General features: G+C 45.0%; 1 protein-coding gene across 1 annotated transcript in view; it reads left to right on the forward strand.

Moving 5' to 3' along the window:
* The window catches only part of LOC147706487 (alpha-2-macroglobulin-like protein 1), a 287,367-nt gene that overhangs the window by 181,514 nt on the left and 79,477 nt on the right, over window positions 1-26,376 (forward strand). The window contains exons 26-27 of the mRNA XM_086929620.1: window positions 11,875-12,034; window positions 23,369-23,443. Coding sequence (XP_086785746.1) covers window positions 11,875-12,034; window positions 23,369-23,443 — 235 coding nt within the window. The remainder of the gene's footprint in view (window positions 1-11,874; window positions 12,035-23,368; window positions 23,444-26,376) is intronic.

The following is a 26,376-nucleotide window of genomic DNA, read 5'->3' on the forward strand; positions in this document are numbered from 1 at the left end:
TCCATATTTGGGCAGCACACATCTGTTCATTGCAGAATTATCAGTCAGTTAATCTAACAGGTGCTGCAGGCATGTATTTTCAAGGTGCTGTCAGTGCCGGACAGGCCTTTTATTCCACTAGGCATTTCCCTTGTAGGCTGGGGACCTTGGAAGCTGGCTGTGAAAGCCCAGGTCGGCTACATGAGCCTCTGACACTTTTCCTAGGACCCCGAGGATAACTGCAGCAGGCACAGGGGCTTCAACAGAGAGATAGAAAGAGATGGAGGGAAGAGGAAGTGAGATATAGGAAGCATCCAGAGAGGTAGAAGAAAGAGAGGAGAGTGAGAGAATGGATAGATGGAAAGAAAGAGGTTGACTTAAATGGCTTAATACAGAGTTTCCGTTAACACACTAGGATGACTTTGATACAGCTACAGGCTTCAGTTTTCCATGGAAACCATAGGCTACCAACTAAGCCAGTAGGGCTGGCTAATGTGAGCAACCTACCCACCTCAAAGAAAACTGTAACTGTGTTTCAATGAATACTTCCAACAAAGCACCTGAGAGGGAGTGGTAAACATAAACATTAAAGTAGAGAGCAAAAGAGGTAACTCATAACCTGTCACAAATAACAGTACAATTACAATACAAGTTAATTCATAATTGAGTAAAGGTATATCTGTGGTGCACTTCTGCAGAAATTTTAATTATAATATATCCTGTGAGTGTACTCCCCTTTAGGTATATCCAGGAAGACTATTTCTGAAAGGAATGCAACTATTTAAAAAGTGAAAGAAAATTGATAAGACATACTAAGCAACTATTAGCAAATGGAATAGGGCTAGCTTTAATGTGTTAAAGCAGGAACACATGCCAGTGGTTATATATATTAGAATGTTAAATCGAGTTGTTTTTGCCAATACTTGTTACATATGTAAACAATAAGAATATCACCACAATGATTTTAAATGCAACAGCCATCTTTGAATTGGAAAACAGTACAATACTGTTCCAAGCTGGCTATCAAGTTTATTCTAAAGATTGTTTCTTGACAAAGAGGGCTACATAACTACCACATTGAACTGGTTCCTGGATAGTAGGTGTGGAATATAAAACATGTATGAGATAGAGACACTCCAAGTCAAGAATCCAGAAGTTCTCTCACCAGTCTAAGTGACACCCCACATGCTGCCGTTAAAATATTCTGAGATGCAGAGCTTGTGGCCTTGACAGCCAACTTCCCAGAAGGGTAGGGACATTACCTGAAGTATTCTGCAACAATCTGTTAAAGGAGCTGTAGATCTTCTTGAAGAAATGTCTTGCCTGGAATGCTGAGAGAAGGGTGCTGGAGGTATTCTTGCATGGGGAGTCTGCCTTAAAGAGATGGCAACATCACATTATTTTCTCAGTGTGACACCCTGGAGTTTGTGGGGGCTCAACTGTCCCAGTGTGCCACCAAAGCATCCATCAGGCCCGGGGGGTAGTCTTGGCCTCTTTGGCTTGGGAGTGATCAGAAGGTTTGTTGGAGAAAGAACAGAGGGGCAGGAATGAAAGTGGCCTATAATCCCAGTTACAATTGTGCCCATAATTGTGTACCCGACACATCCGTCAGGCAAATCTGGAGGAGTTGAAATTGCATCCCCTGTGTGAGAAAACCTGAGCTCTGACTGCCTCGAGGCAAAGCCTTACTGCTACAATGCTGTTGTGTGTCTCAAAGAGCCAGGGACACATGTCACACCTTCTAGGGATTAAACCCCTTTAAACTCCGGTGGGTAGGCCGTGCTCAATCTTTGGGTGGTATTTTTGAGTTGGGCCTCAGAAACACCTCAGCAGCAGAGTCTGCTCAACATTGGAAGCTTGAACATCTCCAGAGGAGGTGAAGTTGAAGAGAAGCCGGACTGCAAACTGAAACCACCAGCATAAGCTAGGCATCTGTGTTGCTTTGTGAATTTAACAGCACGGTACTGCAAGCAAATCTGCTGTGCCAAGCTGCGTCATTTCAAACACACAGGGAAGCACCATATTACCAAGAATACGTTGCATCCCTGTGCTCACCCCTGTGTCAGCGCTAAAAATGCGGCCTAGCTTCAACGCGGGCCCCCTTGCGCCATGGTGCAAGGGTCCCTTCCCACACATAAACAATCATTAATGGAATTGTGCTCCTTCTATGTGTGCTGTAGAATGGGGGAGCAATGCCCTTCTAAGTTGCCCTCATGTGTGATGAAAGGGAAGTGAACTACCAAGATAAATCTGCCCCTTAAGGGGTTATTTACAAGCCCCTTGACGTCCTGGTATGTCACTTTTTCCCATATAAAAGGGACACACCGGAGGCACAATAGGCTTGTAAATCAGCCCCTTAAGGCCCGAATATGAGTTTATTGGTGCGGGAGCAGACTCCCACACCGGCGGCCTGCTCCCACATCATCAAACCAGTGTGCCCACCTCCCGCCAGATTTCGAGTTTTCTCGTGTCTGGCAGGTTTTTTTGGTGATCCAAAGGCGGTCCCACTGAAAATGTGCACTGTAATGGGAACGCCAAAAACAGTTTCTGTATGGCATGAACTGTAAAGTATATGCCGTGCAGGAACTGGGGTGCATACACACTGGGGGGCACATGTTGTGCACCCGTGCATGCATCCCCATGCACATGGGCATCTTTGCTCCAGTACCACCATCCTTTTCATGGAGAAAAGCCCTCCATTACACCGCTGGTGGTCCTGAAACTCGTAATATGCATGACGGTGCCGCAGCAGCACCACCAGCATATTAGTGAGGCCCTGACCACCACCACTGCCAGGGATGGGCGGTTCTCAGGCAGCTGTGGTGGTGCAATGGAGGTCTGACTACCAAACTTGTGACATGGCAGTAAGACCACTGGTGCAGCGGTGGCTGGACCCCAACATCTGCGCCCCCTCGAGTCTGATGGTCCACAGACTGCCAGAATCTTAATTAAGCCCTTAGTTTCTTGAGCACCCTACGGTGTGAAGTGAAGGTAACATCAAGAAGTCTGTGCCTTCCTAGAATAGTCACATGCTCATAGACAGCAAGAGCCCTGCAGCATGGGTGAAGATGAAGTGGCTACTAAACGTATACCAGCTGAAGCTCTTCTGCATGGGAAGTGGAGGAGGGAGGCAAGAGGGTGGGTTAGCAAGTCATTTTCAGAGAGCAGGCCAGCACAGACTCCTTGCTGGACTGCTGACAGGTCATTTAAATACTTACACTGTTGCGTAGTAACAGTGGCGTAGGGAACCCCCAAATTTAGCAGGTTAAACAGGGCTATTAGGTCTAATGGGCTGGTGTTGTTTAATCATTCATTAGTTGTTTAAGGGCCTCTTCTTTCTGCAGGTAACATGCTCATAAACAACACTGTTAGAGAATAGAATGAAAGAGGATTGTGAGCCTTGGTCAGGTATACACAATGAAGGAAACAGAAAATTAAAATAGGGGAACACACAAAGAGAGAGAAATTGAAAAAAGAGCAAGAGAGCAAAAATTAAGAAAAAAATAAGCACAAGAGAAAAAAGAAATGCAAGAAAGATTGGGAGGAGTAAGGAAGGGTGACAAGAAGGCAGAAAAAATGTAAGAAAAGAAGGAAGACGGTGTAAGGTAAAATGGACGTTTGAAAAAAATGAATGAATGTAAGGGTGAAAGGATAAATGGATGGAAGGTTTGATGGAAGAGTGAAAAGATGGACAGAGAAAGAGTGAAGAAAAGAAGAATGGACATAGTGAGAAGAGTGACTTAAATATCGTTTAAGGGCAAAAGGATGTGTGGATGGGTGCATGGGTGGATAGATGCTTGTATAAAAGTAGGGTTGGATGGGAATGGATGGGTGGGCTGAAAAGTGAAGGGATGGACAGATGAATGGATGAATAGATGGAAGGTTGAATGAATAAACAGGATAGAATGAAGGTGAAAGGTTAAAGGACCTGTTCTAATGCATGTCAGCTGTATTGGCTCAAGTGCTTTGTGTGATTAGAGAAATGTTTCTAGTGGGGAGGGGGCATGTTCATTTTCTAGTCACCTCCTTGCAGAGTTGTTGTATTGTCAACATCACAAACAGTTAGCATGCCCAGGCAGCAGTGTTCTGCAGAGCATGAGCTGCCAGCATCCTAGCAAAAGTCTTGGTCCCCTAAATGAGTGCATATATGGAGGACTGGCAACTCTAGCTTGCCTCTATCCACTATATATTTCACTCTTTTGCACCACTACTACTGGGTTCAAGACCAGTCATTCCACACTATGGTACGGTGAATAATGCATAATTGCCCATCTTCACACAGGTACATGGCGAATACCCTACCTCATTTGGCAGGCTCAGAACTTTAAACTTCTAACTTATACAACAAGTGTTTAGGTAAAGAGAATTACCTGTGGTATCCTCCTGAACCTTGCAGATATTCAAAGATATTTGGAAATGTCACATCATCTACAACATATCATGGCATGCTTCATCATTGGTGACCAATCCACACCAAGGAAAGTAAATTGACCTTGGTAGACCCTTCCAGTCCTGACAGTTCCTGATAAGTTGTTGCTGGATGAAAACAGGGATCCAGATGTGTTATAAAAATATCTTAGGGTATACCCTCAAAGTATTCCTTTTATTTGTTAGATACCCTAAACATTATTAGAGGACATTTTTGTTCAAATGTTTGATAAAGGTCAAAGCTTCATCCATCCGAAATGTATTGGCAACATGTTTCGAACAAATAAAATAGCCATAAAGTCACAGGCCTTCTTTAGGGATCCTATAATTCCTGCCTAGTATGTCTTCATAACCTGCAATACATAGAAGCATAAGGCCCTCATACCTGTGTCTACAAGTCATTCTTGTACTGTTTAAGGGCTGTTCTTTGTTTATTAGTCATGACAGGGGCACTTCCTTATAGTCACACATTCTTCAAAGAGGATGTGCAGTGAGCAGACCTCTGTTACCCCCCAGCTGATCATTGTTGATCTTAAAACCTTGCCTCCAACTACTTTCTGAGCCTCGTCTTTGGAGGCATTACTCTGACATAACACGTTCCTGGCTATGCAGCCTTCCCTCCATGCAAAGAGGCATTTAGATTCCTTTAGGAAGTGTAGGTGGGGGAGGCAGTGTGGGAAAGCATTTTTCCATGTTATGTCCTTGGTCGTAGTGCTAGACCCAAAAGCGGAGCACCCCTTCATAAAAGCATGACTTCCCTCTGCATCAAGAAGTATATTATGGGAAACAGTTAAATGGTCAGCTACAGTAAATGCACTACCTGGCCAAACCAATTGAATAAAACGCAGTTTAGGGTTTCAGAAGCCTAGTAGAAGTAGCAGCATAATGTCCGATTACTGTTTGTCCAAAATTGTCATGTGCAAAATATTTGTTTTGCACAGCAGCTAAGCTCTATCCATTCATGAAGTGATGGCATTAAGGAGTTATTCTCATTGAACCTTAGGGCACAGGCAACATTGCTTGCTTAAGCTGTGGCTTATAACAGAATGAAGTGGTCAGCGCACTCAGTCATTATTCCTTTTGGGTGCACTTGATTAAGTGCCCCTTAACATGATGTGCTCCTGTGGGAAAAAAATATTACTTCCATGAGTTAATTGTTTCTGAACTGCTTGTAAAATCAATCAGTTTGTACATTGACATTCTCCGTTTAGGGGCTACAGGACATACTATCTCTTATGAGCCCTGATTGTGGTGGTTGAGGTTGTTTGCCTCTGGTGTCCATCCTACTAGGCTACTGGAAACTGGACAAAGTACAACCATTTCCTCACTCGCAAGCAGTCGCAGAAGTCTCAGTGAGGAGCAGGAACTCAGAACGCAACAGTCAACCATCAGGCACCACAATGCAATGTCCAGCCTAGTGATTATTTTTTATGGAAAAAAGTATTTAAAGACACAGAAGAACTACATGCTACACAATTAGTGCAAGAAATATACAGGACTGAAAACTATGTAACAATGGAAGAGAGGAAGTACACCTCCTAATCCTGAGGTCTTTTCATTAGCCCCCTTTCCTCCTTAGATGGTTGAGACCACTTCTTAGGGAAAGGTCTTAGCAATTGTGGCAGACTCCACTGTGTATGCTCAGTCGTTAGTGCTTGTGCAGCCTTTGCCCTGCATTTTTACCAATAGGGTTTTGTAGAATATGAGGCAATGCATTGGAGCAACTTGGCCTACAACCGTTCTGCAGCAGCTTTTCCCAGGTACAGGCTGGCCCGCTCAGGATGATGATCTTGGAGATAATTGGTAGGGCGGAACTGCTTAGCAATGGTTCAGTGACACAATAGCAAAACTAAAAATATTCTCCTACAAAAATATTGTGACAGAAATATTGATGTCAAAAATATCGTCATCCCATCTTTATAATGTTAATGACAATGATATCGCTATCACTAATATCATTGTTAAAAATATTGCTTAAAAAAATTAATATATATATATATATATATATATATATATACATATTTATTGAATATATTAAAAAATAACAGTACGATAATATAAATTAAATGTATTTATTAATATTAAAAATAAATATAACTATTATACTAATTTTCAAAAATTAAATATACATATATACTAATATATATATTTATATATATTTACTTACATATATCTAATTAAAAAATATTAAACTAATGTTTTCAATTTATATTATAATTTAATATTTTATTTTAGATGTAATGATATTACATTTAAAGTAAATTATATACCCATATATGTATATATATCGGTATATACACATATACCCAATAACATACAACCTTAAAAAAACATAACAATTTATTTACAAATGAAAAACTAAACAACATAAAAACTACGAGATTTCTAAAAATATATATTACATATTAAAACATTAATAAGCATAATTATTATCATTTTAAATAAATAGAAACATAATAGTAAACATTTAAACAATGGATACTAAACGATAAAATTCTACAAGTGATACATATACTATTCCTACTCCAATTTATACAACAGTAGGGAAAGTGTTGGATTGCGGATCTGTAAAATATACTATTCCCCCTCCAGTCAGTGGAACAGTAGGGAAATTGTTGGATTGAGGAGGGATAACATTTACTATTTCCACTCTAGTCAGTAGAACACTAGGGAAAGTTTTGAATTGCGGAGGGCTAAAATTTACTATTCTCACTCCAATCAGTGGAACAATAGAAAAAGTGTTGGATTGTGGAGGGGTAAAATGTACTATTTCCACTCCAATCAGTGGCACAGTAGAGAAATTGTTAAATTACGGAGGGATAAAATGTACTATTCCCACTCAAGTCAGTAGAACAGTAGGGAAAGTGTTGGATTGCGTAGGGGTAAAAAGTACTATTTCAACTCGAGTCAGTGCCACAGTAGGGAAAGTGCTGGATTGCTGATGGGTATATTTTACTATTCCAACTCCAGTCTGTGAAACAGTGGGGATATTGTTTGATTGTGGAGGGGTAAAATTTACTATTACCACTCGAGTCAGTTCAACAGTTGGGAAAGTGTTGGATTGCGGAGGGGTAAAATGTACTATTCCCACTCTAGTCTGTGCAACAGTAGGGAAGCTGTAGCTAATTAGGATGCGACCGCCTTCACAGCTGTCAGAAAGTACATATTTCCCATTGCTGCTTGTGCTGCGGGCTGAAGCACAAGCTGCAATAGGAAATATGCACTTTTCAAACATTCCTGCACTGTGTGACAGGCACCATGCTGTGCCTGCCACACGATGCAGGGATGTTTAGGTGCGCACCAGAGGTGCCCCCCAGGCCCCATTGAGGAGGATCAGGGGCAAAGGGGGCACTGTTAGGATCTCCAAAGTTCACTTTCCACCTGCCTTTTAATGGCGGTCTGACTGCCCTGAAATGTCGGATAGAAAGTGAAATAGCAAAACCGACAGTGGAGCTGAGGCTGGTTCTGCTGCCATTTGAGGATTTCTTTTCTGGCTGCTGCTCCGATGGGCTTCGCGAGCCCGTTGGAAGCAGAGCAGAATTCCCCCGGGAGTTTCCCTCCAACTGCCAGTATGGTAATATGGTGGTCGGATGAAAACCTCTGATGTTAGACGGAGAGCCTCTGATGAGCTGTTGGATGGCTTTACGCCCGGCATTATAATAAGGCCCTATATTTTTTTTTTTTTTTTTTTTTAATTTTTGAAAACCTTTATTGTGCATGAAGTAAATAACAAATACGGGCCCACAACCATCCGGCCGGCCACGAACTCTCATTTAGCACTATAGCTTGCAGTATGGCGACACAGTAATGTAGCAGAACAGCGGTTATTCAGCAGAAATAGAACTGGAAAACGCCTCAATACCGTGACACAGGAGGAGTGAAGGTTAAATTTTAAATTTTTTTATGCAACTATTGAGTTCAGGCCGTGGTGTTCCGTACTAATAAAATAAGAAAAGAAGAACAAGGTCCATGCAGGTGGGACACGACATTTGCTACAGTGTCAAATCAATTCACATATCGATAATCGAGTCCCAGCCAGGCAGGATGGCCTTACATTATCCACGCTACAGGGCAGCACTCTACACCCCATTCGTATCTCCGCGGCCACCCATCACCCAGTGTGCCTGAACATGGGCCAAGAGAAGGTAAAATCATAGAAGAAACAAAAACAGGTCCCATAGAAACTAACAAAAATAAAATATAACCCCCCACCCTACACACATGCAGAGGCTATGGCCTCCCCCCCCCCCCTAGCTGCGTGCCTGTCGCCCTATAAACCCGAAATATAGGAAGAAAAGAAAAGCCGGAAGAGAAGGGAAGAGACAGCAAGAGAATGTAGGAAGAAGGAAAAAGAAGACAATAAGAAATGAAAAATTATCACTCTTGAATATAGGGAGGAAGAAAAGAACAAGCTGATCTACCACTCCCAGAAGAAGGAGGCGGGGAGGAGCCCACACAGTAACCGATCTCCCGGACTCCCAGCCACTTGCAACCCCAACGCCTTGTTAAACAAATGGTCAGCGCCATGCGGAAGGGGAGGAACAATACTGATGGAACAGGCAAAGGAAGCCAGGAACAGTCCCAACCCGATCCCCGCCCGCCCATGCATCCATCACACTAAGTAAAGACTAACCCTGGCCCGATCTGGGACGTCCCCCTGCGCCCGCCCACCCTGAGAAGCCTGAAACTGCGAGAAGAAAGGGAGATCCCACCCCCACAAGAACAAAGGGACAAAATGGCCACACTCGGCAATAGAGAAAAGTCCGAGGACTGAGTAAAATTCGCCAGTCCCAACCAGAGTCAACACTTAAGTAGAGCAGCATGATGAAAGCCACAACACCACACATCGCGGAAGATAATGATGTCCCCAAAAGAAAAGCACAGTCAGGCAGGATAGGCAGACACTGTAGCAGCGGCCCCTGGAACTCCGTGGGCGAGGTTGCGCTCCGTGTTGGGGAGAGAGACACTGTAGCAGTACACAGGCGGGAATATTGTAGCTCGTCCGCCTTGACACCGTGAAGCTGCTGATTAGTTCCACACATCCCAGGCAACAATGTTTCACTGACCGGGATCAGCGGAGGCTGTTTAGCAGAGCAGGGAGAGAGGATGGGCAGGGTGTATTCCGAACCAGACAGGCAGCCATCGACCTTCTCCTCCAGCTGTAGCAAGTACGTGCGCCATTCACCCCGCAGTTCAGTTAGAGCCAGAAAAACAGAGGCGAGGGTAACTTGAGAGTGCTCCTCCATTACCACCGTGGTATGAGACTCTTCAGTCAAGTCAGCTCCCCAACCAGACGCAAGCCGGAGCTGTCGAGCAGGAGCCAGGGCGCCATCCGCCATTACCACAGAGGAGCCGGCCGTCATGGTCCCACCATCGAGCAAACAGTGATTCCAGGCAGAGCCGGCGCCGGGAGAAAATGATCCGCTCCCTCGAAACAGGACAGGTCCGCAGTCGCAGGCTGCATACAGTGGGGGGGGCTCTTCGCCGATCGACACAGGAGAGGCGAGGCAGTGAGGGAGTTATGGCTGATGAGGCGCCCCCGGCATGCGATAAACAATGAGTAGGTATCCTACCGCTTTTTACAGTGGGAAGGAGCAAGTCAGGCTTACAAACGGCCAGCAGTCCCAGTCACCCGAGCGCCTAACATAGAAGCCAGTTCTCCAGTCGGCCAGCCCAGGATGACTGTGCCGCCCCAAGGTAATCGGCCCCTGTAGCCACGGCAGTCGCAGGCGGCGCTGTGTGGAGCAGGTCCCGGGTCCAGGGCCAGGTCGCCCCCTGCGCGGCTCTCGACGTTTCTCAGGCTGCCGGGCGGGTAGAAACACCGGAGGGACACCTCCGGAATCAGGAAACTTCCCCAGTCACTCCGCCGGTACACAGGTACAGGATAGGAAGCAGGATTGTTATGCGGGAAACAAGGGCTCGGGGAGCCGGGAGATCACACGTCCGTCTCCGCGGCCATCTTGGCTCCTCAGGCCCTATATTTTTGTAAACAATATAAATGATATTGATATTGTTAAAGTCGATATTACTTACCTTAAAGTCGACATTGACAATGATTTTCTTGCACATAATATTTCTGTATGACGATATTTCATACTTGATATTTATGTCTGATGATATTTCAATTTCAATATTTTATCCGATTACCTTCAGCAATGACTGATCTTAGCAGGGGCCGTCCTCTTGACCTGCTGCTGCAACGTCTTGTGGTGGCGGTTGATACCTTTGAGCTGAACACCTTACCATGGTGTATTCTGACAGTTTTGGCCACCAGGTCAACTAGGGCTTCTCACGTAGTGGTGTCTGATCCATTCCTACTACATTAGCAGTGGCAAGACAAGTCTCTTTGCGGAATGGCAAGAGTCATTGTTCAATTACAATCTGAAACACAGCTTGCCTGGAAACTGTGTCGCGCAACTGTGGAAACTCTACATGGCACTGGTCACCTCTGATTTTGCTCTCTGGGGAAAGCCAACTTTCTCTGGCTGACTATTATGCCGGAAACACAGTGATGTACTTAATCGATGTGCCTGGCTGGCATCAGTTTTTGAGAAACAGTAATCAGGAACAGGCATGAGGGCAGGGCCTGCCTAGAAACTCCCTCATCCTGAACAAAAGAAATATAAGTCTCAATCCTCACTCCTACCATCTACCGAATGGCAGTGCGCAGGAAGAGTAATCATCAGTCCTTTGCAAATGAGGTCCTCATGGAATTTCTAAAGGTAGCCCTCTCTCCATCCTCTTCACCTTAGCGTCTGGGTCTCCACCCTCCAGCAACTCCAATTTAGGCAATACTCTTCCACTGACTGGGGTAGCATACCATATCTTCCATCTTGTACCATGCTAAACCAGGATCTCACTGGCCTCAGTACTCAGACTCACACACAGAATCATACTACCATATAAGTGCTACACACACTCAAAATGCACCCGTAATATTTTGGGTTTCACATAACAGCTGAACTTTACGCAAGTGAGTCCAGTAGACCACGGTCCTCCTGACACAGAGAAAATGGGCAGGTCACACTATGGAGCCACAAAGCAAAGTATGTTGCCACCATTGCTTTACATTATGTAGCCAGGGCCTGGGCAGTAATTAACTGCCTACTATAGGGGCATGCTTGGTGTACCACTGCAGTCACAGTACAAGTCCTGGACTTCACTTTAAAAGAGACAGGCCTAGACCACTGTACCAATGCTAGGTTACCATGATGTTGTGGACAACGTAGAAGTCAGTATACCAGTTTCACACACAGTCGGGCATTCAGGGCACAGGAGCACAACTGTTTCGCAAGTAGCGAACATTCATTCACAATCTAGATCTCTTAACTTTGATTTCTCCGTTTATCACACTCAATAACTATTTCTCTTTATCTCTTTCACCTATTTATATCCCCTGATAGATGTTTTCTTCACCAGCCTATTCTGAGTGACCTTATAATTCTTAATCCTCTCTCTGCATTCTAGGCTAACAGCTTTTGTGGCTAAGTGCTTCAGCCAGGTCAAGGCGTACATCTTTGTCGATGACACAGTGATTGACGCTGCTGTGAACTGGCTGCGCCTCCACCAGAACGTGACAACAGGCTGCTTCCAGAGTGTGGGGAAGCTCTTCCATTCATCTATGAAGGTATGGCCCGTTACATTCAACCTATTCATAGCAGGAGCGGCTCTTCTGGTATGGCAGAGGAGAGTCGCCACACCGAAAATTAAAACGAGTTTATTTTCATTTTATTTCAATTACCAGCCTTATAGTGGGGGCACGGCCATCCTGACGGAGTGTCACTCAGCTGCAGTGAGGAGGAGTGGTGGTGGCACTTTAAGTGCCCATGTCGGTTTGGCCGGCCATCTTAGGACAGCCAAACTGACATGCGCACTAACGTTTCTCCAATCCAACTGTAGTGCACAGCCGGGGGGAGAAATGGCATAGGCTCCCTGTACCTGAGCGAGTGTCAAGTCAGCCCGCTCAGGCCAATAATGGTGCTGCTCTACTGCTGGAATTTCCAGCAGGAGAGCAGCACCATGATTTGCCCCTGGAAGAATGTGCGGTTTGCCCAGCATCGCTGGGAGGAGCACTGAGGCGACGGCAGGAGCGGCAACTAAGTTTTTAAATTTATTATTTCCCCCTTACCCCCGCCCCCGGCATTCGTTGCCTCACCACGTTCGTTGACAATAAAACAGCTGCCACTTATTTGTAGTCCAATATCTCTTTATGATGAAGAATGAATTGTGTAGGCTTCTGTGATGTCAGATTTTGGGAGTATTTTGCATTTTTAACCTTGATGTCGAATGGCCTTGCAAGGTGAAGGGGAGGAAAGGGCCTAGGAGCTCCAGTAGAGAGATGCGGGAACAGGAACATTGGTGGATTTCCTGGTTGGCTCATGCTCATTTACCCTGCCTCATTATGAGTTTGGGAACTCTGTTTCCAGCCTTGAAATCTCAGCTGGATACACCAGCAGGCTCAGCAGTAGCCATACGATAGCCCCATTTCAATGCCTGGTTAGGTTGAGTCTGCGAGAGCGCATGCGCTCTCGCAGTAAATCAAGTAACCCAACCCCTCACCGCACTCTCAAGAAGCATATCGGCAGGGTGCGTCGGGGGCATTGTGGAACACATGGTATTTCCCTCTGGATGACAAGTCCAGTTTTATTTCCCTTCTTTACTTATCACAGTGTGCAGGCACCCTTTCCTGCTGAAAAACGAGCACTGGTAAGGGCAAAATCGCAGTTTTCCCGCCAACTTCATTCCCCTCTCCCTGACTGGGACACGCCCACTCGAGGCCACGCCTCTTGCATTGCTCCCTTCCTACAAATATGTGCATTTTCCGTAAGCGCAGCGGACGAGCGCAGCGGGCGCGCCGTTTGTGCGCCAAAGGCGCGCCTAAGGCAAGCCCGTCTAAGCCCGTCCGCGCCAGGACGAGCCTAGGGCCAGGCACCCTGGACCTTTCCACTCAAGCAAGGCTGTCCTACTCCAGGGACTCTCTGTTACAACTGAACCAGCCCCTACAGGCCTCCTGCACCAATTCCCTTATAGGTGAGAGCCGATGTACCCAATGTCTACATTGCCCATTCAAACTTTCCCCAAAATTGAAGAACCAACTACCTCCGACAATCATTAATATGGCTCTATTAAATTGTAGATCTTTACCCAAACATTCCCAGGAAATACATATGCTACTAAAAGAGGAGAAACTTGAAATCCTGCTTCTCACAGAAACGTGGCTCTGCCCAGACTCGGACTATGACATCGTTCAAGCGCTACCTCAGGGCTATCTCCTGCAACATCTAGATCGAGCGAAGGGAAAGGGAGGAGGGATTGCTATTATCTATAAGGACCAATTTACATGTCGATTTCACGACAGTCCTCTATTGAATTGTGAAAATGTACATTTTAACATCCAACTATCTCCATGCAACTCCCTCTGGAGTCCTCATTTACCGCCCACCAGGGCCTCTGGGCCAATTCTGTAGTTCCCTGTTGGAATTTTCAACTATATTGTCTAGCACCTCGTCTAACATGATAGTCCTAGGGGACCTTAATATACATTTCGACAACAGCCATGACAATACTGCATTAGATTTACTTGCAGACCTAGCGACTCTTCAGCTCCACCTTCAGAGCGATCAACCCACGCATATGCTCGGACATTTACTCGACCCCATCATAAGCAACATTGATGACTTTAAAACTAATGTCCCGATCCCTCTGCCATGGTTGGATCATTTACTCATCCCTTTCAGGTGGGAAGTACCTAACATCTCTCTTCCCAATAAACACCCTGACAAACCTAAGCGTCCCTGGGCCAAACTAGACACTGATAAGTGGAAGCAGGCCCTGGAACTCTGCAAACCAACCCATGAAACAGACCCCATCACAGCAGATATGGAGTTCTCCTCTTGGATTGAAAACTCCCTTAACACGATTCTCCCAAAAAAAACGCACCTTACCTCCCGCAAAAAAACGTCTGCCCCATGGTTCACCCAGGAGACTCGCCAGCTAAAGAAACTTTGCAAGAAAGCCGAAAGAGAGTGGCGGAAAGACTTCGACCCTAACCACAAGAAGGACTACAGATTGTCTATTCTTACGTATAAAAAAGCCCTGAAAAATGCCCAGACCGCTTTTTTTCAAGAGAAAATCAGCTCGGCATCATGTTCATCGAGGGAGACTTTCTTAATCGTCAAACAACTTCTCAAAACACCAGAATCCACAGGCTCGATTGACCCCTCAAACAACCACTGTGACGAACTGGCTAGGTTTTTTGATCAAAAGATCCAAAACATTTTACAGCTACTCCCACCCCTTTCCCCGATAGACCACTCATCGCTACCTGTACTGCAGGGCAACTACCTTAACACAGGACTTGACTCATTCACCCCTATAAGTCCTGACACCCTGTCTCCCATTTTCCACTCACTCAAAAGTGGCTCACCATCTGACCCCGTCCAGTTAAAATCTTAAAGCTGGTTGCACCTACCATTCTCGAACCATTGGTAAATGTGATCAATGCCTCGCTGACCAACGGACTGGTTCCCCCTAGCTGGAAGAAGGCGAAGGTTAGGGCCTTACTTAAAAAACCTAACTTAGACCCCCTCAACCTCTCCAACTTTAGACCGATCTCCCTCCTTCCGTGCACTAGCAAGATTACAGAAAATTTCATCTACTCCCAGCTGTCTAATTATCTCGAAACAAATGAATTACTTAAATCCTTACAGACAGGTTTTCGCCGGGGCCAGGGCACTGAAACCGTGATGGTGACGGTGGTCGAGGAAGCCAGGAAGATCATGGACACAGGAGGATCAGTGGCAGTGATCCTCCTGGACCTGAGCGCGGCCTTCGACACGGTCAACCACCAGATCCTAGTCCAGCGACTTAGCGATCTTGGGATCACAGGCACTGCCCTGTCTTGGCTGAAATCGTTTCTTCAGGACCGCTCATTCCAGGTTATAGAGGGCAATTATACATCTAAAGAGACCCCTATACGTTGTGGAGTGCCTCAGGGCTCTTCTTTGAGCCCCACGCTCTTCAACGTATATATGTCCCCCCTGGAAAAGATAGTCACCCCACATGGGATAAAACTCCTGACGTACGCAGATGACACGCAGCTGGTGGTCTCTCTCACCCAGCAGGAAAATCCCACCATAGACCTCTACTCCTGCCTGAGAGACATAGTCAGCTGGATGGACAGATCTCACTTGAAGCTTAACAGCGACAAGACGGAGATCATGGTGATGGGGAATCAGGCCCATTTCCACCCAGACTCTCTTTGGCCCCCCTGCATGGGTAAACCTCCAACTCCCAAGCCCGAGATTAAAAGCCTCGGTCTATGGCTAGATAAAAACCTCACCATGCAAACCCAAGCAAGGAAAACGGCTGGAGTTTGTTTCGGTCTCTTGCGCTCAATCCGAAAAATCCTACCACTGCTCCCTCTCCAATAAAGGAAACTTTTGATCCAAGGCCTTATTTTGTCAAGGTTGGATTACGGCAACGCACTGTACCTGGGCGTATCACAGAAAGTTACAACTAAATTACAGGTAGTACAAAACACCACCGCCAGGATCTTGACCAATACTAAGACCCGCTGCTCGGCCAAACCAGCTATCCGAGAGCTGCACTGGCTACCCGTCATAGAAAGAGTGCAGTTCAAGGCGCTCTGCCTTACGCACAAAATTCTTAACGGAAAAGCCCCCCCCTATACTTAAAGATCTGGTCACTCCTTATACCACCTCCAGACCCCTCCGATCTTCTAATGCCCACCTCACTCGAGTACCCAAGATCAATAGAGCACGCTCAGGAGGTCATTGTTTTTCGTACAACGCGTCCAAATTGTGGAATTCCCTTCCCTCTGACCTTCATGCACAACACAACCTGCTGGCATTTCGAAAATCTCTGAAGACATGGCTGTTCCCGTGAGCTTTCCCCCCTCTTCATTCCATCTGTAATGGTTCAGCGCTGGGACGCTCACGGGCAGCTATGCGCTTTAGAAATCCGGTAACATTAACATTAACAGTGAGCCATATTTGAGTGTGTGCTCCCTGGACAGGGTGTGCCAAGAACTCTGAACCTGTTTGCTTTTCATTGAGTTTATTATAATTTCAAAGCTTGCCACGTACCTAGTGGCTGCTTATGACAGTCCAACAAGTGGTATTTTCGTATGCTTGGGCAGTAGTCATCTTCGACAACTACTCCTAATGTAACCTGTATTTACGTCAAACAAGCATGCTTTGCTTTAACGAAATTATCTTTGGGGCTGTTCTTCCTTATACGCGGTGTTTCAAAGGAGATTTGTGTCAGGATGGATACAAAGATTTCTTTGAAGTGCTTTCTGCATAGGTATGCGCGAGGAAGGGAAAGGCGTTATATCTGTGGCTTGCATTGTGCAACTCCATGCTTCATGGTGGTAGGTTTCTGTTGGGAGAAATGTGATGGCGCATTGTTTGGCTAATTTGTTTTTTGTGGGGGAAGAGAGACACACTACCAGCAGGAGGGAGGGGTGCCAGAAGGGGGCTGAATAGTCTATTGCTGTCTTGTGAAAGGAGTACCATAGCTGTAAAGATTGCTATCGCTATCCTGAACAGCATATGGGTCTTGTTTGGGAACATTCAGTGAATTTGAGCAGTAGAAACAAGCATGTGTAATGCAATAGGTGTCATATTTGTGAAACTTGGAGTCATTGGTGGTGTAAATTACAAAGTCTTTTATCCATGTGTTTTGGAGCGGATGTATGTTGTGGTTTGGATTGGAATTGTTAGTTGTGTAATTGTGTGTGGTGTGGATTTGTGTAGTGGAATTATGTGGATAGTAATTATGACGTATTAAGTGTACTGAAATTATGTGCAATGGAACTGTGTGTTATGGAGTGTAATAATGTGGCATGGTATTTTGTGTTGTGGAGTGGTATGTAGCAGAGTTTATGTGTTGTGCTGTTGAATTTTCTGGCATGATGAAATATGTGGTGTGTATTGGATATTTGTTGTGTCTTGTGTAATTGTGTTGATGAATTGAATTATGTGGTTTGCTATCAAATTATGTAGTGTGGAATGTAAATGTGTAGGTTGAATTGTGTGGTGTGTAAGTGCCTGCACGCGGACAAAATATGAACAAAAATGCACACCTCTGCCAGGACGCCTTGTACGATGTGGGAATGCAATAACAGAGTTAGCGACATCGGACAAAAGCAATATAGCACCAAACAGAGGTGGATGCCAACAGGCCAAAGCAACTGATCACCTATCTGCCAATGCAGGTGACAGGGGTGGCCTTCGGCATGTGCAAGCTGTGCATCTGCACAGGGCAGCCAAACTCCAGGGGCCGCCACGCCAATATATATCCTTAATATAATAATCCTCTGAGGATCAATACATATTTGCGTAGCGGCCCCTGGGAGGGATTTGGCGGCCTCCGGCTCAGTTCAACTTCCAAACACCCTGACCCCCACGCTCTGCTCCACCCGGACCCGCTCTTCCGGGGCCCTCTACCTACGCTCCCTGCCCAGGGCTGCCATGAGCCTAGAGCCGGTGGGTGAGCACCGAATGGAGATTAGGAGAAAGAGAACCCAAGACAGGCATAAATAGTATGATGTTTGCCAAATGTTAAAATGTCCCACAAATTGCGGAAGCCTAGCGGATGCAGAATAGAAGTGGATGTGTTTTTGTTTTGTGTGAGGGAGGCAGCAGACTGCCCATGTGGTTAATAGGAGGAAGGTGGGATGGCATGAGGCCAGTGTGGTGAGTAAACGGGGGCCAAATAAGGCTATGAAAGCTGCCACCACCGTGCTCAAGGAACTGAGAGAGCACTGCACAGCCAGCACTAAATTTGGAGTGCTCAAGAACTGAGGGTACGGAGTGAGGGATAGATACAACTATGTATATCAAAACAATGAGCATGGAATGGGGGATGAGCCACGAAGGGCAAAGTGAGGTATAGAGAGGAGTGAGTAGTAGAAAGAAGGAAAGAGAAAAGTGTGGGTTTGAAAATGCAGAGGGATTGTGTGTGAAAGAATTTGGAAAGGTGTAATAGAGGGAAGGCGTGAGGAATAGAGAAAGGAGTAAGAAAGGAGATAAGAGGGAGGTGTGGGGGTTGAAGGAAGAGATGAGGAGACAATTGGAGTGGGAGTAATGGATAGAGGGAAGCAGTACGACGTGAAGGAAGGGTATAAGAGGCTATAATTTGATTGGTGTGAGAAGTCTCAGGCAAAATTTAAGGACACCAAGGCCGCGTTTGCTTCAGCATCCAATCTTAATGCGTTTGTATCAGGCAGACAAACTATAACAAAAACAGATGCCAGTTCAAAGGGCCTTGGGGCGGTGATGGTACAAATAGGTCAGAAAGGTGAGGAGACCATTGCTTTTGCATCTTGATCACTGAAACAAGCTGAAAAGAACTATTCAGTGATCAAGAAGGAGGCACTTGCTGTATAGTGGGCAATAAATTCAGAAATATCATTTGTGCGACAAGATTCTCCATAAGGACTAACCACAAGCCTCTTACAGAAATATCTATACTACTATAATAAAGTAAGAACTTTCAGGCTTTGAGGCGGGTAAACTCGGGAACCACGGCGCCAATCTACACACCTGATACACCGTTGAAATCGTCAGGGTGTGTAGATGGTTATAGGCTATATAAATGTAAAAAATAAATGTTATTTACAATATTTATATTTTTTATAAAAAGTAGTCCCCCCAAAGTAGCACCGGCCGCGACGTGTGTGCTCACGCCTGGAGCACGGGGAGGAGTGGCGTCCGAGGATCAGTATAGATTGTGCCTGTACGTGTTGCAAAGAAGCTTAGCGACTACATCTATAATAATTCAACCTGTTGGACTGAAACGTGAAATTTAAGAGCAAAAGCATTGTGGCTATCCGGTTTCGCTTCTATTTTTATAAAGTACACAAGTTTATTTTCTCAATGGCAACCATGATGCAATGGTTTTCTCGTGAGATCACTGGAAGCCAAAATACGCAATCCCCGCAGCCTTGTGCCGGAGTCCTGGAGCGATCGATACATCAGCAGCGGCTCGGTCTGACCTCAGAGTCTGGGGATGCAGCCCGACACCAGCAGCTTCCACCGCCGAACACCGGACGTGAGTAACTGCCGCAGCCCCGGAGCCAAACCTGAAAGTCCATGAAAATTCATAACGCCGAGATTTGAGAACATGGGTGATGTCATGATCGAATTCCATTCAGATCAGTAAACCGGCCTCCATTCGGAGTTATGTCTTTTGCAGAAGTTCAGGTCCCAGGCCAGGACCAGGAGTGAAAGAGCGAGCCTGTTTCCTTCCCGAAGCTGCCCGAGTGACAGGGCTGGCAGCCGGAGGACGCCCTGAAGCACGAGCGGCAGAGTGAGTGCTAGGAAAATGAACATTGACAAATTATGCGCAAACACCTCAAAGCTTCAGACCTACATGATGCTTAGCCGCAAACAAAAAAGACTCTGCCAGCCCCTGGCGGGCTGCAACCAAGCTTGAGAGAGAATATTTTAAAAATATTTTTTTACAGTGCAGTTCATTGACAATTTAACCATCTGTCTTGCACATTATAAAAAGCCAGAAAATGAGCCCCCAACTCTAGGTACACTATCATAAATCTTCAAATACATCAGGGTTAATGTTCAAGAGAGCTCATAAGTGAAAAATTCTTCACAAGGGGAAGTATTGTTTTGATGCAGCACCTTTAGAGTATAGAGCAGTTTTGGCAAGTGATGAGCTCAAGAGGATTGGTTAAAATGTAGGATGAAGATTTCTGAAAAATGAAATCATTGCACTAATGCCTTGGCTTAAAGGATGGAATGGGGCCAGGGGCAGCCAGACAAACGTAACTGCGATGAGTGTTCAGGATGGTAAAATGGAACTCATGGGGAACAGAGGATGGAAAGGAGTCCAGAGCACTCTGCACACATTCATCAGAAAGAATAATAGTACTAAAGTCTCTTTTGCATTCCTAGAAAAGAATGATGGGAGAAGCCCAGGAAAAAATCAAAAACTGATGGTTGTAGGAATATAGTCAACATGTATGGTAGAGAATGGTAAACTGAAACATCTATTTCATAATAAAGGAAACTGTGATTATGTCACCAGAAAAGAGGAAGAGAACCAAAGGTTAACCTGAGAAAATAATGTAATTGCAAGTTTCATATCCAGGCTCAAAAATAGAAATATATGAAAGATATCTATCTTTCTATATCTATATCTATACTACTATTATAAAGAGAGAACCAAAACCTTTTGGCAAGGTAAACTCGGGAACCAGAGCGCCAATCCACACACCAAATACATTGTTGTAATCCTCAGGGTGTGTAGATGGACATAGGCTGCATAAAATAAAAAAAAAACGTAAATTAAAAAATTAAACTTTAAAAACAAAGTAGTCCCCTAAAAGTAGCGCCGGCCACGACCTAGCGATGTCCGCAACGTGCGTGATGACGACAGGCGGGGAGGAGCGGTGACGAGCAGCGAGGAGTGGCGGTGAAGTCCGGAGCACGGGGAAGAGCGGCGGCTCAGGTAAGGCAAAGGCGTGGCGGGAGGCGGGCGGGAGGCGGGAGGCGGGAGGGAGGCGGTCTGGGCAATGTCGGGGCGGGAGTGCACCCAAGCCTGAAATGTTGCCCCCAGGCCCCTTCTGCACCGGGCAACGCTGCCACAATCCGGAAATGCTGCCCCCAGCCCCCTTCTGCCCCAGGCAACGCTGGGGCGGGCTGCTAGTTTACTAATAAAGGGTTAGATTCCATCTCGAATAGAATCAGGAGGTGGGCAAAAATATACGTTTGGGGTGGAATATGTACCAAGAGTGAGAAACTGTGTGGCAGATTGCCTCTCTTACCTAGTTGAGAAACAGGAAAAAGTGGAAATGAATGTTACTTCAAAGGAAGAAGATCTTGACTCTCAATTGGAAGGAGTGTGTGTAGTCACTCAAGAGGCAGTAGAGAGGACACAGTGGAAGGAAGAATTGGTGTTAGACCTATGTTACAGAGAGTATGCAGTAACACAAAAGAGGGGTGGACAGGCCAGGACAGACATGATGAGCAACTCAAACCATATTGGATGGTAAGAGAGTACCTGTCCATAGCGGATGGGTGTCTCTTCGGGGGCACCAAGTTAATTCCTCTTAAATCTTTGAAAGACAAACTGGCCGATCTGGCCCATGAATGACATTTGGGGATCACCAAGACAAAGCAGAGACTATGTTTAGACTTTTGGTGGCCTAACATGGATTTAGACATAGAAAGGAGGATACAGGAGTGCTTACCGTGCACTACCAGCGACAAAGTACTCAAACTCCACACGCCTCCCCTGCATTGCAGACTCCACTTGATGGCCTCTGGATAAATATAGCCTTAGACACAATAGGTTCATTCTCAGGAGAAAAACAATCAGCTTACATCCTGGTACTAGTAGACCTGTTCTCCCATTGGCCTGAACTGAAGTTCGTCTTGAAGAGAAACACCACAACGGTGATAAAAGTTCAGGTAGAGGTGTTCCTGAGGGACTGTTTACCCAGCTCCATACAAATGGATAATGCAGTCCAATTCTGCTCACAAGAAATGAAATAATTTCTACATTGCAATAGGATATGACACAAGCTGAGTGCACTCTATTACCTTGAAGCCATTGGGATGATAGAGAGGTTAAACAGACCCATCGAGGGGGGAATCCAACTACCCAAAGCCAGTGGGCCCAGTTGGAGAGAAGAGTTCATCAAACAGCTAAAAGCCTATAGCCTGACACCACACCAAATGACCAATGAAACACCTTTTGAGCTGATGAAAGCGAGGAAGCCCAAATGCAGATCGGTACCAGAGTGGCTGAAGTGGCAAAAGGGGTGGATAGACTTTAGAAGAAATACTAAACAGAGAGAAAGAGAACATAAGTTACAAGCTGAAAGTAAAGCATGATATGACAGAATACATCGAGCTAAAGAGGAGAACTTCAAAGTAGGTGATCTGGTCAAGGTCAATGCCTCCACAGGGAAGGCAAAATGGTCATTGTTCACTGAACCAATGAGAATAGTGAAACTCCTAAAAAATGCAGTGAGAACTCATGATGGGAGAATTTGGAACACAGGGAGGGTTGCACGATGCATCACTGCAGAGGGAGCACGACCACAGAGGAGGTTGACTGAGAAGGGGACCCCGAGAGAGTCAGTGCACCTTCAGAGAAGTGGTCCAATATCCAGTTAGCAGGAGGAGAACGTGCCACCTGAACTTTCTCAATGACTTTGTAGTTACTACTGCATGAATCTTATGGTTTACAGTCTTCCCATAAGGGCCAGCTCGCATATTGTGGTTTTCTCCCTGCCTATTCACTTCTACTTTGTTTCCCCTTTTCAATTCTCTTATAGGAGGGGAACCTGAAGTTTTAAAGAAGGGGGATGTGTGATATCTTCCTATCTACGTGTTTTCTATCTCTTCCTTCCCCCTTCCCTCTTCTTCCCGACCTGCTAATGGTATTGCCAGAGCACCTAATGTCATATGGCTCTGATTTATGTATTTGGAATGTTGATCTTCTTCAGAGGTACTTCCTCTTTGGTTATGAATGAATGAAATGAAAAGACCATTTGTAGAGCGTGATAGCTACCCTCAGGCGTCCTAGCGCTATGGACAACCCTTTCAGGTGAAACAGCTGAAGATTATTCTGTTTTATTGAAGAGAAGGTTTTTAAATATTTGCGGAACAGAAGTAGGTTGGGCTCTGATCGCAGATGGAAGGGGAGGTAGTTCCAGAGTTTGGCCGAGTTATAAGAGAATAACCAGCCTCCACATCTGGATCTCTTGATCCTAGGAACTGTGGCGAGGAGAGAGGATGCTGATTGGAGCTGTTTGTTTGGGTGGTAGGGAGTGATCAGAGAGTGATTGATTACATGGTTATGGTAAAAGATGGCACATTCTGACTAGGGAAACGCCTGCGTTACCTGTTACCCTAGGGGTTAGTTTGAAGGCGTTACCTTTTCTTTCTTTTCCTCCTCCATGTTGCAGGGCGGAGTGAATGACGAGATCTCGCTGTCAGCTTACATCACAGCGGCCCTGCTGCAGATGGGAAAGACAACCAGCGTGAGTACCAGTGGCCTAGCGCTGATGCCTTGGTGGGCCCTAGTGGTAGCTACCACAATAGGGACTGCGGGTGCACACTATGTGCAGCTTTACTGAAGTCCACAGCCTTAATGCACACTTTCTTCACTGTCCCTATAATGCATGTTCTCACTGCATACATCCTGCACTGTCCCTGAAATCCTTGTCCCAACTGCACACCCTACACAGTTCATATCCTGTCTGCACCCTCCCTGAGATCCATTGCCACATTGCACACTCCCTGCACTGTCTCTGAAATCCCTGTCTCCAGTGCACACTCCCTGCACTGTCCCTGAAATGCATGTCTCCACTACACACTCCTGGCACTGTCTCTGAAATCCATGTTACCACTGCACAATACCTTCTGTCACCCTGAAATCCATGTCCCCACTGCACCCTCCATGCACTGTCCCTGAAATCCATGTCTCTACTGTAGACATCCTGCAGTTTATATATATTCTTTGCGCAGTCCCAGAAATGCATGTTTACACTGCACACTCCCAGCACTGTCCCTGAAATCCATGTTCCCACTCACACTCCCTTCTGTGACCTTGAAATCCATGCCCCACTCAACATTCCCTACACTGTCCTTAAAATCTTTCTCTCCACTTCACACATCCTGTGGTCTATATACTCTTTTTACTGTCCCTGAAATGCATGTCTCCACTGCACAATCCCGGCACCCTCGCTGAAATATTCATGCTCCCACTGCACACTTCATGTCCTATCCCAGAAATCCTTGTGTCCACTGCTCACATCCTGCACTGCCCATGAAATCAATCTAACAAAAGCGCACACCCTCCTCATTTCATATCCTTTATGAACTCTCCCTGAAATCCATGTCCCCACTGCACACTCCTGCACTGTCCCTATAACCCATGCACCCACTGCACACATCCTGTCCTGTCCCTGAAATCCAGACTCTACATTACACACAGTCTGTCCTCGCTTGGGCTGAACCACCGCTGTGCTCCTAATTAAAGGGGGTGTTGGTTCAATAGCAGTCCGCCCACTCCTTTTACAAATCGAATCCTCCCTTCACCTCCAGAAAAGGCACTGATGTGTTTCAACTGTATCCACAACCTTGTTTACACAACACAGCACCATCTTCAACAGGATATTTGAAGTGCACATGTGCATATCAATTCCTAAACATAGAAAACAGACTTACAACTATATTAAAGCACTGTTTTACTTCCACCAATGTTCAAAAATGTGCAAATAAATTCATTATTTGAAAAAAAAAACGTTCCATGCTGCTGTAAGTCTAGTCAATATTAACATACTTTACGTAATCGCACATAACTAAGTAAACTTATTATCAGCATTTTTTATCTTATTTGAATGCCAACCCAATTTAGTTTGAAGGTTTTTTCAATGTTAAGCCTATCACTCATATTAGGACAAATGTACCACCTCTCATTATTCAAATATATGGGTTTCCGGCACAATATAACGGCAATTAATTGTTAAACATTTTGTATGCATTTGCAGCTCCCTTTTTATATGGATATACTACATAAGCAAGTGTTGGAAAAGTGTCCTTACATAATATCTGTTGCACATAATTACTGCTATTATGTTAATATGTGTACCTAACAGTAAACTATGCCTTACTGGTTACACATATAACTATTATTGAACTTAATGTTGTGTGTGTATAAAATAGACATGTTATCACTAACAAAAGCTCCTAATACTAAGGGTAAGCTGCTATATGCACTACAGGTGAGTATGTAGCTCTTCCTCCGTATTGAAACCTCATGACATTTTTGTGTTAAGTTACATTTTTTTGCAATCTCCTCCTTGGATGTTCTTGTCGACCGAATCAAACACATATATTGTCACTGCTGTTATTTATTTGCTCAAAGTGACTGGCTATGGGATACGTTTTCTGCTTGCTTTTCATGGCTTTTGTGAGTTTTAATAGCCACTTATGTACTTGTAAGATAGTGCTAAGCACTAACTCACAAGGGCATGTTAAAAAAACATAAATGAGAAATCCACTATTGTAATGGAAAGGATCTCTAATCTTTCTCTGCCTCTTTTCAATGAGCAAGAGGAAATCTTTCTTAATAGTTCCGTATTTGCAGGATTTCTCTAAGCTGCAATTTTAATTTACATGACATCTCTAGGCTACTTTTTAACCAGCATATCCTCGATTGATTTTACTTTCTTGAAAGTAATGCCCAGTTTCTTAGGGATGAGTTTGCCTAAAACATGATCATTCTTGACCAAATGCCAGTGTTTTTGAAGCATTCTCCTGATAATGCCTTCCTGCTTTTTAAAGGTAGTAATCAGCATGCATTGGGACATCTTCCAAATGTTGTCATTTCTTTTCTTATTAAAGAGCATGCTCTCCCACTTCCTCTGATTTGCCCTATACCTTGGCTGGGTAATTATTTGGGTTGGGTACCCCCTTTCCCTGAAGTGCTTTGCCAAGCTGTCTTGGACTATATTAACTTGTTCTATCTCACTGCACTTCCTCACCGCCCTCAAGTTCTCCCCTTTACAACTTGTAATAGCCATAAAAACAAGGACAATCCTTATCCTGTGGCCTGCCACTAGAGGAAGTCAATAACAATGACACAAAGATATGACACTATATGATTGATTGGGTCCCCAAGAACATCAGAGGGGTACATAGGGAAAAATACTGAGTAAATGTATTGCAGCTAAGAGCTACAGAAAGTCCAGCACCATACATGGGCAAACATTGGCACTTCCACACCCTCCCATAATAGATAATGGAGTTAGGGACTTAAACCAAAGCCCCATAGTAAATAATGGTTAATTAAATTACTCAAACTAGTTCAAACTATTAATACATTTAACTTAATTATAAAACATGATCTAACAATAAAACATATTTAATAATGTATTTGGAAATATTTGAATTACCTATTCTAATTAAA

The sequence above is a fragment of the Lissotriton vulgaris genome, chromosome 7, assembly GCF_964263255.1.
Source record: "Lissotriton vulgaris chromosome 7, aLisVul1.2, whole genome shotgun sequence".
NCBI classification, from domain to species: domain Eukaryota; kingdom Metazoa; phylum Chordata; class Amphibia; order Caudata; family Salamandridae; genus Lissotriton; species Lissotriton vulgaris.